This window comes from Benincasa hispida, chromosome 9, assembly GCF_027475165.1.
Source record: "Benincasa hispida cultivar pf3 chromosome 9, pf3_genome.v1.1, whole genome shotgun sequence".
NCBI classification, from domain to species: domain Eukaryota; kingdom Viridiplantae; phylum Streptophyta; class Magnoliopsida; order Cucurbitales; family Cucurbitaceae; genus Benincasa; species Benincasa hispida.
In genome coordinates this window covers 82,597,647-82,616,207 of record NC_143486.1, presented here as the reverse complement: position 1 = coordinate 82,616,207, position 18,561 = coordinate 82,597,647, and the positions used below count along the sequence as shown (strand labels likewise).

General features: G+C 35.4%; 1 protein-coding gene and 1 long non-coding RNA gene across 3 annotated transcripts; one reads left to right on the top strand and one right to left on the bottom strand.

Annotated features, from left to right (window-relative positions):
• Positions 1-11,289: 11,289 nt before the first annotated feature.
• GAPB (glyceraldehyde-3-phosphate dehydrogenase B subunit) lies at positions 11,290-14,029 on the bottom strand. Its single transcript, XM_039043839.2, has 9 exons — positions 13,630-14,029; positions 13,435-13,545; positions 13,086-13,247; positions 12,788-12,955; positions 12,517-12,677; positions 12,324-12,385; positions 12,199-12,248; positions 11,672-12,078; positions 11,290-11,581 (listed from the first exon to the last, which is right to left on the bottom strand). Exons 1-9 carry the CDS (start codon positions 13,726-13,728, stop codon positions 11,446-11,448), a joined length of 1,356 nt encoding a protein of 451 aa, XP_038899767.1. The 5' UTR covers positions 13,729-14,029; the 3' UTR covers positions 11,290-11,445.
• Positions 14,030-14,165: 136 nt separating this feature from the next.
• Positions 14,166-17,652, top strand: LOC120086908 (uncharacterized). Of its 2 annotated transcripts, XR_005484378.2 has the most exons (3): positions 14,980-15,597; positions 16,546-16,681; positions 17,298-17,652. It is a non-coding gene; the product is annotated as an uncharacterized LOC120086908 (long non-coding RNA). The 2 variants fall into 2 exon arrangements; XR_016532056.1 differs by lacking the exon at positions 17,298-17,652 and having other exon boundaries at positions 14,166-15,597; positions 16,546-16,840.
• Positions 17,653-18,561: the final 909 nt, after the last annotated feature.

The window sequence follows — 18,561 nt, the reverse complement described above, 5'->3', positions numbered from 1 at the left end:
TCAGTGCTACAATGGTAAATTCAAAGCATGGACGATTATAAGGATGCGTGCGAGCTTGAATTTAACTAGCGAAGACATGTGTTCATGATAGAGGCAACAATCCAACACATAAAATCAAATCTAAATTAAACAAGATTTAAAGAAAACATAATTTTGAATTAAAGCATAAAGATTGAACAGAAAACTCATCAAAATACAAAGAACGTTGATCCAAGAACTAAACGAAAGTTTGCCTCATCGATTCCTAGACAACCCAATGGGATACAATCCAATACAAATTCATAATTCGAAAATAAAATAAAAACTAATCTAAAGATACTGAAAATTGAAGGAAAAGGAAGAAGGATGAAGTCTGACTTTGGCCTCCATGCATTCAGCTCCTAAATTTGACCTATACCCCAAAAATCAGCATATTCTATCCTAGAGCCGAGGAGAGGTATTTGTAGGATTTATCGCAGCGTTGCAACGCTTGGAATAGTGTTGCAACGCTGATGCGGTGAGAGGGAAGTGTCAGACAAGAAGTCCAATGCTCAGCCCAATGCTCAGTTGCACGTGTGTTTAGCTCTATGTCCGTCATTCTTTGTAGCGTTACAACGCTCTAAGGAAGCGTTGCAATGCTGATGCTTCTGCCTTCAAGCATTGGAGTGAAGAGTCAGGATGCGTTGGGATATTGGCAGTGATGTAACTTCGGAGCGTTGCAACGCTGCATCCACTGCCAGATACTCGCTACTCGATGTTCGACCACTCGATACTCGATCCTCTTTCACTCGGTAGCATTTTCTTGATTACTCGACAACCTTTTACTCAATGGTACTCGATGATGCTTGATGGCTGCCTCAAACTCGGTGGTGGAACTCGATGGAATTTTGGTCTTTTCAACTCTTTTGAAGCCCGAATGTTCAAATTAACTCTAAATTGCTTCATGTTAACCCCGCTTTTCACCAAATGATTAATTCTACCTCTGGTTTCTCGATACCTACAAAATAGGGAAATAAACACATAAAATCCACGAACGAGCCGAAATTAAGCTAGGAATATTAGCTCTTTTTGAGAGTTAACACTGAGCTAACTATGAACTCCTATTTATTCAAGATTATCCTTTGATCTGCATAGGTGAGAGTAGTCCAACAACACTGCTCAATAAGCCTCCCATTTTGGGGATAAGACCGGATAGATAGCTGGAGACATAATTCTGCAAGAAGGAATTCACTCCTGTCCAACTTAGGGATAACAGATAGGTTGTTCTCTTAAGTGCTGATTCTTGGTCTTAAACAATGGGGTCCCACCCTCTCATGATCGAGAGGGTCATGGTTTATAAGTTGGACTATAAACCAATTGTTCAATGGAGAATTAGTGGGAGCTTAAGGAGCAAGATGTATTTATAGAGATAAAATGGTTATTTTGACCTAGCTGTGAATACAAACAACCTGTGTAGGTCGACTTATGAATCATGGTTCAAATGGATAGAAATATATCTATGATGAGGAGAGTGCAACTATCGAGCTATAGTGGTGGGACCCGATAGTTAACGAATGAGGGTTAATTTGGTGTAAAGAATTTAACCAATTAATCTCGAATTGTTGGAGCTCATGATTTGTAGGTTCATTAGGTCCCCCTAGCTCACAAACGAAATTAGCCTTAGAATAGCGTGATAAGTTAATTTGAATCGTTCAAATTTGAATTTAGGGAATTAGTAATTATATGTGATATAGTTACACGTTTAATTATGGAATTAAAAAAAATTAGAGAATCAGGTAATATTTGAATATGTTTTAAATAGAAATTTCATGAATGGAGATTCATGGTGATGGAATTGATATTTAATTTAATATTTGATATTAAATTAATAAAATTATTTAATTAATTATTAATTATTAATTTTATTAGAAAACTTATTTAATGAATTATTTTTGTAAAATTAATAAAATTTTAGTTTTAATTATAGAATTAAGAATTGAAATTTATTTTTAATTTTGAAAATATTTTCAAAATTAAAAGGAATTTGATTTTTGAAAATGAAAATTAATTTTTCATTCAAAGTGGGTTTTTTCCCACTTTGTGTCATCTTTCTACTCAATCCCACCAAAATTCTCCAAGTAGGAGGTGTTATATATCTATGCAATCAGATTGCATGAACTACCTATACAAAAACACATTTTATTTAGTTGAAAAGGGTCATGCAAACATTGAGATTTGGTTGAGATTTTGAATTGAAGAAGGGTCCTTCAATTTCTGGAAAAACGGTGTACTTCTCCTCTAAAATCCCTTAATCCCAGCTTGTTTTGAGTCCCACAACTCAATCTAAGGCTCCTAGAGGATAGTAAAGAAGTCCTTGTAGTGGCTCACAATAAAAAGAAGAGGAGATTGCAGCTAAATTTCAAGTTTGAAGGTCTTCAAAGGTATGTATGAAACCCTCTTAATATCTCATAAACATGCTTAATTCAAAGCCAAAATTGTTGAATTAGAATGCTCTATGATATTGTTTTCTTCCGCTGTATGTTTTCTTAAACTATCTATTGGTATCAGAGCATGATTTAAGCATTACCGTTGATTTTGGCTTGGTGAGTGTTTTTTTCATAAGTTGTATGAAATTTGTGGACTGATATGGTTTTTTCCAATTTTGGCATTTTTTCTCTTCAATTATGTTGTAATTCTTGTAATTGGCTCTTGTGATGAGCCTTAATGTGTGCTTAAGTGTCTGTAATTCAATTGGAGCCATTAGAATTGAAATTAGGGTGTAATTGAAGAAAGAAGTAACAGAGGTCAGAAGCAGAAAAATGAAGTTTCAGCCACTGCCTCAAAGCGTCACGATGTTGTGCTTAGAGCGTCATGACGTTGTTCACGTTCCAGCCTAGAATTGTGAAGAGCATTCTGTGGCATTGCGACACTGGGATGCAGCGTCACGCACTGCTCATCCCAACCCTGAAGATGCGCGCAAGCCTAAACCAGTAGTCCAAGTGAATCGGTTCAGTCGATTCGAGTCAAAGAGGACCGGTTCAGCCAAATTAAGTCCGGTTCAGCCCAATTTTGAGCCTCGGAGATCTGGTTTGGGGCAGTTCAAACGGTCTGAAAGTGTTTTGGAGCTGATTTTATTTATTATTGTAATAATTTAGGCCTTTTGCTTGCTTTAAAATGCCAAAAATGGTCCATACAGTATGTATTTAATTATTTATCATTGTGATATATGTTATAATTAATTAAATCTTGAATGTACATAAAGTATGCCATATAGATTTAAAAACCCACCATAGAAAGCATGTTACAAACATGTGTTAGGGTTTCTAATGTTTTAATATAAGTATTATATTAAATCATGAAATGCTTGATGTATGTTATGGATGCAAAGCATGTCTAAAGTTTATAAGTTGTTAGAAAATTGAGTTAGACATTTGAAATCCATAAAGATAAATTGCATGCTCACGTAGGTTAATCACTTGTTTTAATAGTTAAAATAGATCGTTATCTTATAAAACATTGATTACAAACTCAACCGGTATATAATCGGTTGGAACGTACCATCACGCAGTGGAAGTGACCAGGATCCATAAACACTCTAATTCATTAATTTTGGCAGAAATGAAAGCATGTTTCAGCAGAAATAAATGAGTTTTGTGTCATACCTTTGTAGAACTTCCTCAAAGCTTGAATTTCAGCTGTAAATCTCATCTAAATCTTGTTGAGACCACCCCAAGATCTTCCCTACTATCTTCTTGGTGCTCTAGATTGAGTTGTGAGACTCAAAATAAGCCTGAATTAAGGGAAGTTGGAGAATGCTCACAACAACAACCAAATGAAGAACACTTTTCTTCTCACGAATTTTTCAGAAAAAAATTGATCGATTGTCGTACCTAAAAAACACTCCAATATTTTCAATATATTGCAGACAATCAAGCAAAGAGATTAGCTGCATGAGATGCAGCTCATGCTGGGAGTTAATGAAGCTTGAGAAGAGGGTTATTAGTGAGCTACTTGATGAAGACAATGGAAAATGTTTATTATCCATTTGATGTTTTTCCTTTCTTTTTCAATTTATCAAAATTGATTTCATAAATAAATTCATTTAGTAAAATTGAAAATATTATTAATTTTACAAAATTAATTTCATAAATTAATTTTCTTAATAAAATTAATAAATAATTATTTAAACAATTTTAATAATTTAATTAATTTAATATCAAATATTAAATTAATTTTACACAATTTCATCTCAAATATTTAAATCATATCTAAATATTATTTCTCCAATTCCGTTTAATTCTAATTTGAACATTTCAAATTAATCACGTTACTTTAGAGCTAATCTATTTACGAGCTAATAGGAGGACCTCGCAGACCTACAAATATGGGCTCCAACGATCTGAGATTAATCGATTGAACTTATTAGACCGAACTAACCCCCATTCGTTAACTAATGGGTGATTCCACTAAAGATCATAGCTAAACTCCCCTCACTGTAGATATATTATGTCCCCTCGATATAACCATGATTTGTAAGTTAACCCTTCACAGGTTGTTCGTAATAATGGCTGGGTCGAATCTCTGTTTTACCCCCAAAATTACCTCTTGTTCCTTAAGTCCCATTAATCCCTTAATGAACAACTGATTTGTGATCCAATCAACAAATCGAATCCCTCTTGGGCCAATGAGAGGGTGAGGCCTCTTGTTTAAGACCCAGAATCAATACTTAAAGGGAACAACCTCTCTACTAAACCTAACCGGGTAAGAGTGAATTCTGTCTTGCACCCCATGTCCGCAGCTATTCATCTGGTCTTATCCCCAGAGCAAAGACATTTGGTCTACTCTCACCATTTACAGATCAAAGGATAATCTTGAATAAATAGGAGTTCATAGTTAGCTCAGGATTAAGGTCAAGTTACCTAGGTCATCCCTTTGAAATAGTCAGTCTTAAATAGTAAATAGTGTTATAAAGTAAGAATGACTGATTTCGTGGTCCGATCTTGTACAAAAATCATTTGCACAGGACGCCCCCACTTCTCATGTCCTAACATGCACAAATTAGGATCACTTCGTATGTAGCACTTTAGAACTCTTTGTTATAACTACAAAGTAGACCGCATCCAATAGTGTTACCAGAATAAGGCACCCAACCTTATTTATATATTATAGATCATTTTGACTATTTACTCAAACCTGATCCACTTGTATGTCTCCACATAAAGTTTAAGCACGTATGTAATAGTCAAGGGACTTTAGGTTTATTGGATTTCTAAAAAAAATATATATTTAATAACAACTTATTAAATTTTTAGAATGAGTTCTATGGTTTACAAACCACGAGTTTTAGGACATAAAACCCAACATAATCCTATCTAAGGTTTGGGGTATTTAAGTTGATGGTCTACAGAACACCCACTACCTGGGGATTATGACCGAATAATTGAGCATTACTAAATGATTTTATGAGCTTGCGTGAGCGGTGTGAGGTTTAAAATTGGTTTAACACCTAGACAATGTAGGTTTAAATCCACATATAAACGTTATACTTGGATAAATCAATATAGACTTAGGTTGTTTAAAATTAGCCGAAATATACCTAAGTAAAAGAATACCCAAACATTTAGAACACTTCAGTAGGAGATTAACAATATATACGATATATCGTTTTTAGATCTCACGTTCTCAAGAGTTCACACCGTGAGATCCATGCTTAGCTTCGTGTCGCTTTTACCGCGACTTCTCCATTCTGAAAGTGTTTGTATGGGTCGATAACAAGGTGAATGGGAGAAGTAGTTTATAGTAAGTGGGTGAAGGAAATGTGTCAATATCCTACGGTCTCCTCCATTAGTTTCAATAGAGGATCAGTGGGAGCTAAAGGAGCAAGATGTATTTACATGGGTAAAATGGTAATTTTGACGTAGTTTTAAATACGTACGACCTGTGAATGATTGACTTATTAATTATGGTTAAAGTGGATAGAAATATATCTACAGTGAGGAGAGTATAACTATAGAGCTATAGTGGTATATCTCAGTAGTTAACGAATATTTATTAATTCGGTCTAAAGAGTTTAACCTATTAATTTTAAATCGTTGGAGCTCATGATCTGTAGGTCCATTAGATTCCTCTACTACTTCGTAAAATTATTTCTTGGTTTAGTGAATTGAGCGAATTTGAACTATTCAAAATCGAAATTAGGGTTTTGAATTTGAAAATTTTAAATTCAATTTAGGGTTTGATTGATTCTATTCGATATAATTAGAACGTTTAATGTATCGAAATTGAACGAAATTGGATAGTTAAAAATATTTAAAATATTGATTTAAATATTAATTTATATGAATAGAATTCAGTATAAATTAGATGTTTAATTAATTATTTAAATTAAAAAAATTTCAAAATTTGAAAATTCAAGATTAGTTCTGAATTTTTATATAAATTTAATTTTAGTGAAAATTAAATAAAAACAAAATTGGAAAGGAAATTGAAAATTGGAAATTTCCATTTAGTAAAATTGTCCAACAATTTCAAGTTTGAGATGGATTAACCCCCTAATTAACATCAAAGTCCACTTTGTTAGTGATTTTTTAAGTGTCGTCAAGCAAATGAACAAAGTGCTTGCATGAATTTGTTGTTTAAAAACTTCAATTTTTAGATTTTGAACTTCTTCGTGCATCTGAAATTCTGAATGTCAATTTGCTCTCCAAAAATATTCTTCCTTCCTAACCCAAAATTGACTCAATTTGAGATTCCACCTCTCAATCCAAGTTGAAGATTAGTAGAGAAGATCATTGTGGTGGTCTACTATCAATTTGGAGGCCCAATTCATGGAAAGGAGCAGAAACTTCAGATGTTCATAAAAGGTATTGTACTCTTGAAACCCTCTTTCTGTAGATTTTGTTTTAAGCATGTTTTTAAACTCAAATTAAGTGTAATTAGAGTACTTATTGATTCTGATTTCTTTCACTGTATGTTAGTTTACTCTATCACAATGATCATGGGTCGACAACTCTTAAAACCTCTTAAACTCGCACCTAGTGCCATGAATATGTATTTGAAATATTTTGATTCTTCAAGTTCGATCTTAAATACAATTCCATGATTTTCCATCTTCAAAGCCTCACCATATGCATGCAAGTTAGCATATGATTCCTCTAGCATCCCCCTTGTAAGAGCAAAAACAGTTTCTCTTGCATGTTATGCCTTGTTATAACTAATATTAACACCATACTGATGTCGTATATCCTCAATAATATGGTGTGGTTTGACCCCTCGACCAATGCCAAACTTGTCCTTCATCAAGTGACTAATAACGAATGCACTGACTTGCATGTGATCATGATTCAATATTTCAATCGAGCATGTGTGATTGGGCATGCATTTTGTGATCTTTAAAAGATCACATCCGTCCATTTTAATTGCTTGAATAGCCCACTTACAAGTCGGGTGTAAACACCGAACAATATACAATTTTTTGTTTGATTTTTTAACCCGCAACTCAAAGTTGTACTTTATGACCACTATTGCTAACCTTATCTTCACATCACTCTTACTGAAAAAGTTTGACCTACTTCAACCATATCCCCCAACCCTACGAACGAATATGGTTGCATGATCAAGTCCCCCGTTCTGGCGTTACTATTGGATGGTAGTACATTGCACAAATTTTTTCGATGCACACTCCTAAAAAAATAGCCAAAATCATTTGACAGAATAGGAGTTGTTTATTCTTCATTCACAATAGAAGAACCACTCCCTAAAACAACCTGAATTTGTTGTTTTGATTCCTAGCCTCTTCCTCTTTTATCATCAAATTGTCATTTACACATGTCCCAACCTCTTCTATTGTCACATTCGGATACAATACATTCGTTATATTAACACCGATATTGTCGTTTTCCAGTGAGACACCCGATGGACAAACATCATTCTCATTGACATCCGCTCCACAAATACCTACGGTCTATGGTTATACTCTAAGAGGAGAAATTTAACATCAGTGTCGTCCATTAAGTCTACTGGAGAAGAATCAATAACCATTTTATATGTCATCCTCATTATAATCTTGAACTCTGTCGAACTAACTTGCATGATCTCATATACTAGATTTACCAGCTCATTATACGTCAATGTGATCGGAACTAACAAACCTTTCAAGCTGTTGGGTTTTATGTCCTAAAAACTTGCAGTTTGTAAAATAATAAATATTTTCTATTATCAATATACTTGTTATTGATCTCATAAATGATAAATTCAATAAACTAAGACCCATGACTATTGTATGAGTACTTGAACTTTATTTGAAGACATAAGAATAGATCAGGTTCGAGTAAATAGTCAAAATGATCTTTGGTACATGAATAAGGTTGGGTACCTTATTCTGGTAATAAAATTGGATGCGGCCTACTCTGTAGTTGTTACAAAGAGTTGTAAAGTGCTACATAAGATGTGATCTTAATTCATACATGTTATGACATGAGGAGTGGAGGCGTCCTATGCAACGAGTTTGCATAAGATCAGGATCAAGAAATAAGTCACTCTTACTTTATAACGTTGTTTACTATTTAAGACTGACTATCTCACCTATATAACCTAGGTTAACTCGATCTTAATCCTAAGCTAGCAATGAACTCCTATTTGTTCCGGATTATTCTTTGATCTGCAAATAGTGAGAGCAGTCCAACAACACTGCTCAATAACCTTACCATTTTGGGGATAAGACCGGATGAATGACTGGGGATATAGCCTTGCAAGATGAAGTTCACTCCTACCCGATTTAGGGATAAGAGAAAGGTTGTTCTCTCAAGTATTGAATCCAGGTCTTGAACAAGGGGCCCCACCTTCTCACTAGGCTGAGAGAGTTTGGTTTAGTGATTGGATCACAAACTAGTTGTTCATTAGAGGATCAGTAGGGACTTGAGGAATAAGACGTAATCACAGAGGTAAAACAGATATTTGACCCAGCCATTATTATGAACAACCAATGAAGGGTCGACTTGCTTATTATGGTTAAATCATGTGGACATAATATATCTACAATGTGGGGGAGTGCAACTATGGGTGTTAGTAAAGTAACCCACTAGTTAACGAATATAGATTAATTTGGTCAAACGAGTTTAGCCTATTAATCTCGGATCTTGAAGCCCATGATCTGTAGGTCCGCGAGGTCCCCCTACTAGTTCGTAACGGACTAGCTCTAGAATAACGTAATAAGTTAATTTGAATCGTTCAAATTAGAATTAAGGAAATTAGTAAATATATGAGATATAATTACATGTTTAATTTTAGAATTAAACAGAATATGAGAATTTATATATTTAAATATGATTTAAATATATAAAGATGGATATGTGTTAAAATTAATTTAATATTTTATATTAAATTAATTAAGTTTTATTTAATAATTAATTTATAAAATTAATTAAATTTTCATTTTTAAAATCAAAATAGATTTTATAAAATCGAATTTTGATTTTTAGATAAAATTGGAAAAATGGAAAACAATACACACAAAATGGAAAAAAAAAGTTTTTCCATCATCCATCACCTAGGTAGCTCACTCAAATACCATTATCTTGGCACTTCTCCAAGCATAAGCTGCAATATAATGAAAATATTGGAGTGAAAATCGGGCATGCAATCTATAGAAATTTTGAAAGAAAAACTGGTTTGAAGAAGGAGCTCTTCAGCTGATTTTCTACAGTGAGCATTTCTCCTCCTACCCTTGATTTAAGCTTGTTTTGAGTCTCACAACTCAATCTAGAGCACCAAGAGAATAGTGGGGAAGATCTTGAGGTGGTCTACGACATGATTTGGAGAAGATAACAGCTGGTGAAGGAGCTTTGAAGAAGTTCTACAAGAGGTATGTCTTGAAACTCATTTTTTCTACAAAAATATGTTTTAAGTGTAGTGCTTAGATGATCCTTGTGCTTCCGCTGCTGTTGATACATTCCTACACAAATGACCTCCAATATAGTGTTCTTTTGTATCGTCCCATGTACCACCATAACATAAGAATATATACTTCTCCATCCTTTAAGAAAAATAATACAAAAAGTGAGCAGTTAGGAAAATTGGTTACTATTAACTACTTGCTATACTCAATCCTCGCTATATGCTCTTCCCTACACGACACTGATACCCAATACTCGTCCCTTGATATTCGGTATTCTTGTTTCATAGCTTTTTCTCCCTTCATCCTCACTCCATTGGGAGCTACTCGCATGTCTCAATGTACAAACTCACACTCACTCCTTTTCTTTGCTACATTCGTATGTCTCGCACAACGTCAGAAAAGTAAAAAAATATGAGCAAAAAATGAGAAAAAACTAGCACATTTACTTACTTGAGGTATGAGACAATATAGTGAAATAATTTGAATGTCTTTATAACTTGATCTCTATCAAGAAAAATAGGTTTTGTGAAGTGGGTTTTTTGGAGGGAAAGAGAGCTCGATTTTCTCTTTTGTGTTTCAATTCTATTTGTTCTTAGTTAATAAAAAAAAATTACTTTAAATTTCAAGAAATTGACTTCAAAGAATAGTGAGAATTATCAGAAAATTCTCCAATTTGTGTATTTTCGTACATGAGCATTACCTGCAGTGTAGGTCCTCTGACGGACATAGGAAATTCAAAATAATCGAGTATACATTAATCGAGTATCGTGTACGGATGACTATGATCGAATATACACGTCTCAATTGCACACGTATTGAGTGACCATGCATCTGGGTATCGAGTGACCATGCATCGAGGATTGAGTAACGAGGATCGAGTTCTTTGGTAATGGCAGATGCACGGGGTGCATCTCAGGGGTGAAGCGGTAAAATCACATGTGGATAGCATCAGTAGAAGACCACTTTCCATTATTTTTTCTACCGGTGACTATTTTTCATTGGGCCTCCCAAATGAGGTCATCTGTACAAAAAAAAAAAAAAAAAAAACCCTATTTTGAATATTTGCTGCAGAAAAGTTAGTCGGTTCGATCGAGATTATATCTTCTATATCTTCCAACCAATCAAACTTTAGTTTTTCAAATTACAGAATTGACTCCAACTGAAAATGGATTAAAACCGAGCCGATCAATGGCAGTTTGGACGGTTTCAGTTGGTTTTTCAGTTTGGTTTATTCACCCCTACCACAGCTAACAGTATTCGCATAATTGAATTAGAATTAGACCATTTTGTACTCCAAATTTTAGAAAACAAGAAATCGGAGGAAATATCTAAAGTTAAAAGAACAAAATGGACACAAGATGAGGAAATTTGCAATGCAAAGATAAGGAAGGAAATAATGGTGATGGTCCATGTTGTTTTTCGTTCATTTCTGTCCCTTTTTGAAAAGGTTATTGCAGCTCTAGAATACTGCCTTCAAATTTTATAAATGGATAGATTAAAATCTCTTGCTTGAATTTGAATTCAAAACAAGCATTATACATTCATGCACAATAACAACATAGACTCAAAGCAGCCAGCAAGAGACATGATGCCTAAGCTTCATAGACTTTGCACTCTTCATCAGCTGGGTTAGTCTGGCAGAAGTCCTCCAATGGATCTCCACTTTTTCCCGATCCTGCTCCCGGCCATTTGTTTGCCACCAAATGAGCCAAGTCAACAACTCTTTGGCTGCAGACAGAAAAAAACGCATGAAAATTAATATGCTTTGGTTTATAATGTTAAGGGGAACATCATTTTCCATGGATGCAAGTCCCTCACCTGTATCCCCATTCATTGTCATACCAGGCAACGACCTTGAGCATATCATCTCCCATCACCATTGTTAATGAAGAGTCAATTGTGGAGGAAACATCAGTACACTTGAAGTCCACAGAAACAAGAGGGATATCACACACAGCTAAAACGCCCTTCAATGGTCCATCAGCTGCCTTTCTGAAGGCAGCATTGACATCATCTGCGGAGATGCCTTTCTTCTCAATGTTCACAACGAGATCGACAACTGAAACGTTTGGAGTAGGCACACGAAGTGCAATACCATTGAGCTTGCCCTTAAGCTGGGGCAGCACAAGGGACACGGCCTTTGCTGCACCAGTGCTTGTAGGGACAATGTTCAAAGCTGCAGCCCTCGCTCGCCTCAAGTCACGGTGTGATGCATCCAAAAGTCTCTGGATAATATTTGCAAAAACATGACAAGAGGTTATAAGATTTTTCTCTCTTTCAAGAATCATTTATCAGAACAATCTCAAGATACATTCATACTATGATCATTTGTATATATGCTTTACCTGGTCTCCGGTGTAGGAGTGAGTGGTTGTCATGGTTCCCTTCACAATGCCTGAAATCAATCATATATATATATGGTTAAAATAGGAAACAATGCTGGTCGACCAAAATGAAACTGATTGCTTACCGAATTCCTCGTCGATGATCTTCACAAATGGCGCAAGACAATTGGTGGTGCAAGAGGCATTGCTGCATAAAAAATTAAAACAAAAAGCTTGAATGATCAGAAGCCTAACTAACCAAGCCAACCATAAACAATTACTTAGCAGCTTGAAGGTCAAAAACAAATTCATTTCCAGTTACGATATCGTTACACTGACCTAATGATGTTTGCGACATCATGGTAGTAATCTTTTTCATTCACCCCAACAACATATGTTGGAATATCAGCACCTTTTGCAGGAGCAGTGATGATAACCTTCTTTGCACCTGCTTGGATGTGTTTCCCTGCTCCTGGGCCATCCACAAACACTCCTGTACCCTGCAAAGGCCATGAATATTAATGACTGATCTTGAACACAATCATTAAGCTTATTAATTATTAATGGGTATGGATATCTGATAATTAAATTAGGAAAGACTTAAATCTACCTCAATAACGATGTCGATGCCAAGTTCGCCCCAAGGAAGCTTGAGGGGGTCTCTGCTTGAAACAACTTTGATTGGCTTACCATCAACTGATATGGTTTCATTGTCCACAATTTTCACCTCTGCTTTGAAAGTTCCCAGCATGGAATCATATTTTAGCAAGTGGGAGGCCTGAGAATTTTCATATAAATCATTCATCCTAAATGAATGGTGAGACAGCTGCAGCTCACTATGTTCCAAGTAGATTAATTCTACAATATGGCATATTGATCAATATATTGAAAAGATACATATTACTTACATTCTTGACACCACCACTGTCATTGACAACTACAACGTCAAGAGGTGAGTCTTTCCTGCCATGCCAGCACCGCAGAAAGTTTCTACCGATACGTCCAAATCCATTGATTGCCACCTTGAGTTTAGCCACTGTTTCTCCTCTAACGGGAGTTGATCCTACTGCCTGCAATGAAGACAATGTTTCAATTCTTTTAGTAGGAAGCAAAATGAAGATGGGTTGATTATGATTACTCAAAACTAAGATAGATTAGTCAAACATATACATTTCTTAAAACTATTTTCTCAAACTACAATGATTTCTTTTTCACCCCATGAAATCATGTACAATTTCAAACCAGAAAAAGAAAAACCTTGGGGGTAAGTTGAGCAGCCACGACGTCGAAGAAAGATCCTTCTCTGCCATTGTTGGAGAAGGTCAGGGAAGCAGATCTAAGCCCATTGAATTCAGCCACATCCAGCCTCTGCACATGGGAAAGCCAAAAGTAAATTATGAGCAGAGTTTATGTGAAACAATTTAGTAGGTTTAGATAGATGGAGAGACCAACCTTGGATGAGCAGCGAGTGGTGAAAGAGTAGGAAGTCCTGGAAGGAAGCCTTGTGTTGGTGGGGATTCTAGTGGAAGCCAGAGCTGCGTGAGTGGCCATGGCTGCGAACTCAGGCTAAACGCGACTTCACTTCACAAATATATTATATATATTTTGTTTAACACACTGAAATTGGTATTTGGTTTATTCAGAAGCTACCCTTTTTGAATCAAACATGGAAGGATAGTGGCAACTTGCAATCAAGTGATCTAAAAAAGTGTTTTGTGGTGAGAAAGGTGTGAGGGGCAGATACATGGGATAAGGTAGTATTTTTCGCCTTGCAAATTCAGGAAGCCTCTGAACCACAGATCGTTCATCAGTGTAACTTTCCAATAATGCCCTCAGAGGCAGAGGACAGTTGATAGTAGAGTCCATGCTGGAGCTGTTCGGTCTGACAAAATACAGATTTTTGTCTGTCTAATGTCTGCCTCTTATTGTTTGGTGGCGGAGAATATTGTTCCAAGTCAATGATTCATAACATATCCACGTCGTTTTCGCCCTTGGCTTGGAACAGCAAAAAGAGAGAAGGCATTGGTGTGTATTTTAGACACACACTGGCCACTGCCCTCCTTTGGTTGTGCCTGGGTCTGGTTGAGCTGAAACAGCTATTTCACCTCTTTTGCTCCACTTCTGGCCTATAAAGCACAGATATAACTATGAATATGATACGATACGAATATGATAGATATGGAGATTCGTCCATTCCTAAAAAATTAAGATGTGGATACATCAAGAATACATCATTTTTTATATTGACCTTGGCTTTATTTAACTACCTACCTAATAATTTAGGTTAAAATTAAAGGAGGTTGAGTGAAAAAGGAGAAAAGAGAGAGCTTTGAAATTGACCGGCGGTGGTGGCTGCAAACTCTGTGGCAAGATGGTCGATGGCGAGGTTGAGGCATGCTCGGCAAGAGGCTGATGCTCGGTGACGAACGACGTAGGTCCAAAAAATGGTCTCAGTCTAGGGTTGACAACCTGGCTGGGGGTTCCGTCCTCATCCTTGATGGAGAATTTACCCCATTCCTACCTCCGTCCCCGCATTGGTGATTCCCCATTTTCCCTTTTGTTTTTTACGAGGACTTTATTATTATTATTATTTTTTAATTTTTTCCCTAGAATTCCCTTTACTTTGGGTTGGACTTACATTAGACTAAATTAAGAATTAGATTCAATGTAAAAAGTTAAATATTTATATATATATATATAAATATATATATTTAATAATCTAATCGGGTCGCGATTAGGATAGGGATACCCTCCTTGTCCCCGCACTATTCTGAACAAAAACTTTAAAGAAGTTTATAATTTGACCTCATCCCTATTCAAAATCGTCTGAACGGGACTCCGTGGAGACTCGACTTTGTTGAAAATTTTGCCAACTACCCCAGTTCAGTCGAATAAATAGGAAGAAGTTGAGGAAGGGCTTGAGTTGAAGACGAACTGACGAAGAGAAGATCGTAGGCTGTGTGTTTGTGAGGGAAATCTGATTTCAGGGTTTGATTGTTTCATTTTTTCTGTTTTTTTCATTTAGTTATTACTTATTTTCTATTTGGGCGGCTGATTATGAGGGTTTTCCACATATTAGCCTATTTGAATAGGCCCAATTACACTAATAAGCTAGACGTACTATTTTTTTCATGAATAATCTAATGGGATGGGATATTTCAAAAAAGAGAAAAAAAAAAAGGGCCAAATGTCACATATGACCCTTGCATGAAAGGCAAATATTCAAGCAATATTTCAGCAAATTTCACCAACGCGCCTAATTCTTTTCCTATATGGCAAACATTCAGCAAAAGCTTCAGAATCCCTTCCATTTGTGCACCATTTAGAAGAGGAACACAGTGTCGTCGACTAATTGAGGGTTTCTGAAGCTTAGTTTCGCCGGAAAACACCATTCTTCCCGCCGATAATCTTAAGAAATCGGTAAGTCACTTAAGCCCTAACATTTTCGTCCGGTGTAACCCACCGTCTTAAAAAATCAGTAGTCTTCTGTATATTAGGGACCAAGAACTTTTAATTTCGGAGCCCACCGTCTTCCATTTATTGTGTATATCTGGTTCAAGTGTAGTTCTGACTTGTGTCTTGTGTCTTGTGTATATTTCGGAACTTCAAATGTAGTATTGTATCTTGTGTATATTTGGTTCCGATTCCCCTATAGTCCGTATACTGTATAATTTATTTGTTTATTTTAGGGAAATTGTCTTAAAAAAATCGTTCAAATAAATCGGTACCCACTTTCTTGAAAATGAATCGTTTTATGCATGAACTCAAATATTAAATTTGTACCCACTTTTGTATATATTAAAATTGGGGTACCCACTGTATTTCAAAATCAAATCTTTATTGTATGTTAACATCTTCTGTACACCTGTGTATATTTGGGATCAATACCCCTATATTCTGTATATCGTATTATGTAGTTGTTTATTTTAGGGGAAAATATTGAAGTTACTGAATATATTCAACCTAACCACTTGTGATGGAGAAGAACATTTTTGCATATATATATATATAACTAAAAACCTATCTGTTGTTGTAAAGGAGTACATTGTATAGTATATTCTGGATAGTATACATTGTATTGCTATGTAATGTGCAAATCCGATCTTGAAATTGATACTTATACTCCATATCTTCTTCTATATATTTCAAGATACATAAACAGCAATGTTATATACATATGCAATATCGTTAACATTCGTCTATATATTTCTGATATGGCATGTGGTAATATGGCTAATATAACTAGGTATATGGGTACATCTGACGTGAAATGGGCACAAAAATTGTAAACATGAGATTGTATTATTTGTCTAAAATATACATGTGACTTAAATATTAATATGTATTATACGAAATACGTATGGATAGAAAGAAAGACATCATGGCCCGTGTCAAGCTTCCTGGGCACTGTATTGATAGCGGCAGAAGTCAACGATTATTGGGAACTTCAAGTAGAGTAATATCCTCAAATGAGGGAGCAACTATAATAATTGAATTTAGAGAGGTACATTGTTATTTAGTTTTAAAATGAAGTTTTGTATTTATTAAACATTATGGTGTATATTTAACTACTTTTGTAAAACTTTGTAAAACTTTGGTGATAGAGAAGTACATTCAAGTTCAGCATGTATGCAAATGACAGTAGTCTCATCTTGTACGAGTCTCCAGGAGATCCTCTTACTTCATCTAATGTAGCTTCACGTGCACATCAAACTTTTTGATAGCTAATGTTTAGTCCGTGCTCATAACGAATATACTGCACTATATCTTTAGGGTGCTTAATTCTGTACTAGCAATATTAATTTTCTTCTTGATTATCTGGATTTTGTTAAAAAAATATAGTATTTTTTCAAACTATTGACAAAAATAGGGTATATGAGAAAGTATTTTTTAAAAATAAGTGGGTATTGAAACTATTGACAAAAGTAGGGTAGTGAAATCATGTACGGGGTACACGATTTGTTTTTTTTTTTTTTAAAAAAAATAGATTGGCTAATTATTTTTTTTTAATTGGAGATGTACAACAACATTAAGACTTTAGGAATGGGCCAGGCACGATTTGTTAGTGATTTTTTAGTACGAACCTATTAATTGATAAATTAAATGTTCATACAATGCAGGAGTAATTTAAGATGTCAAAATCTTTGAAAATTCGTGAAGTTGATAGGTTTCCTGGGCAAGTAACGTGTCTGGCCCACGTTGCCAATGCCAACAAGATTGTAAAGCAGAAGCTTATCGGAAGGCAGTTAGAGATGTACAAGAAAACAGTTTTTGCTTTCTTTGTAGACACTAAACTTGTATTCAACAACCTATTAATCCACCATATGTTATTGAGGGAAGTGAAGAAGTCAGGAGTGGACTCGATTAGTTTCTTTGTTAGAGGAAAGGTCATCACATTTTCAAAGGACGACTTTTTATTTGTCACTAGTTTGTGGCAGTCTCCTACGTGAGTTGTACAGAGTGAGGAGTCCTCACAAGAACTTTTTATGAGGTACTTTGGTAATTGGTCAACCTCAGATGCATTCCACTTGAATTTACTTGAAGAAGAATACAAAAAATTGGTATTTGAAAATGACGATGATGCTGTTAAAATTACCCTAGTATATTACACAGAGGTTGCAATGATGGGTAAAAACAAGCAAAAGAATGTTGTTGATCATACTCTATTTGACGATGTTGAAGACATAGATTACTACAACAATCTTGATTGGGGTACAATTATTTGGCAGAGGACACTCGACACCCTGAAGATCGCACTAAACGACAAGGTTGGGTTTATACAAGAAGAGGATGAGGGGAAATAAAAATTATGTTGTGAAGTACTTGCTCTGTGGATTTCCCCAAGCATTCCAGGTGAAAGAGTTAAATAACATGCAGTGAAAGTATCAAGGATCCATAAACATTCTAATTCACTAATTTTGGCAAAAACTAAAGCATGCTCTTCTAAAAAGTGGGTTTTCAGAACATTTTGGCAAAAACTAAAGCATGCTCTTCTAAAAAGTGGGTTTTCAGAACATACCTTTGATGAACTATCCAAGAAAATGTGTGTACAGCAGTTGTCTTCACTTGATATCACCGTGAACCACCTCAAAGCCTTCCCTACTATGCTCTTGGAATTTTAGACAGAGTTGTGGAACTCAAGAAGAGCTTGAAGATGTGAAGAAGCAAGAGGAGTTGACAACAACCGATTGAAGAAGATAGTTTCTTCTTCACAAAAAATTATCTCAAAATTCTGCATTAACCCTTCTCCAACGACTCCAATCTTCTTTATATATAGTAGATGGACATGTAAAAAAATGGAGTGCATGACTTGCAGCTCATACTTGGAGAATCAATGTAGAGAGGATAATGGCCTTTGTCTGAGCATGAAGATGAAGGTAATGG

Bases quoted from the DNA above. Each gene is read 5' to 3' on its own strand.
- GAPB (XM_039043839.2), bottom strand. From the start codon at position 13,728: ATGGCCACTCACGCAGCTCTGGCTTCCACTAGAATCCCCACCAACACA. The intron at 13,546-13,629 runs GTTGGTCTCTCC...TCCCATGTGCAG, and splicing joins CCACTCGCTGCTCATCCAAG to AGGCTGGATGTGGCTGAATT. The intron at 12,249-12,323 runs GTAAGCAATCAG...GATTGATTTCAG, and splicing joins GATCATCGACGAGGAATTCG to GCATTGTGAAGGGAACCATG.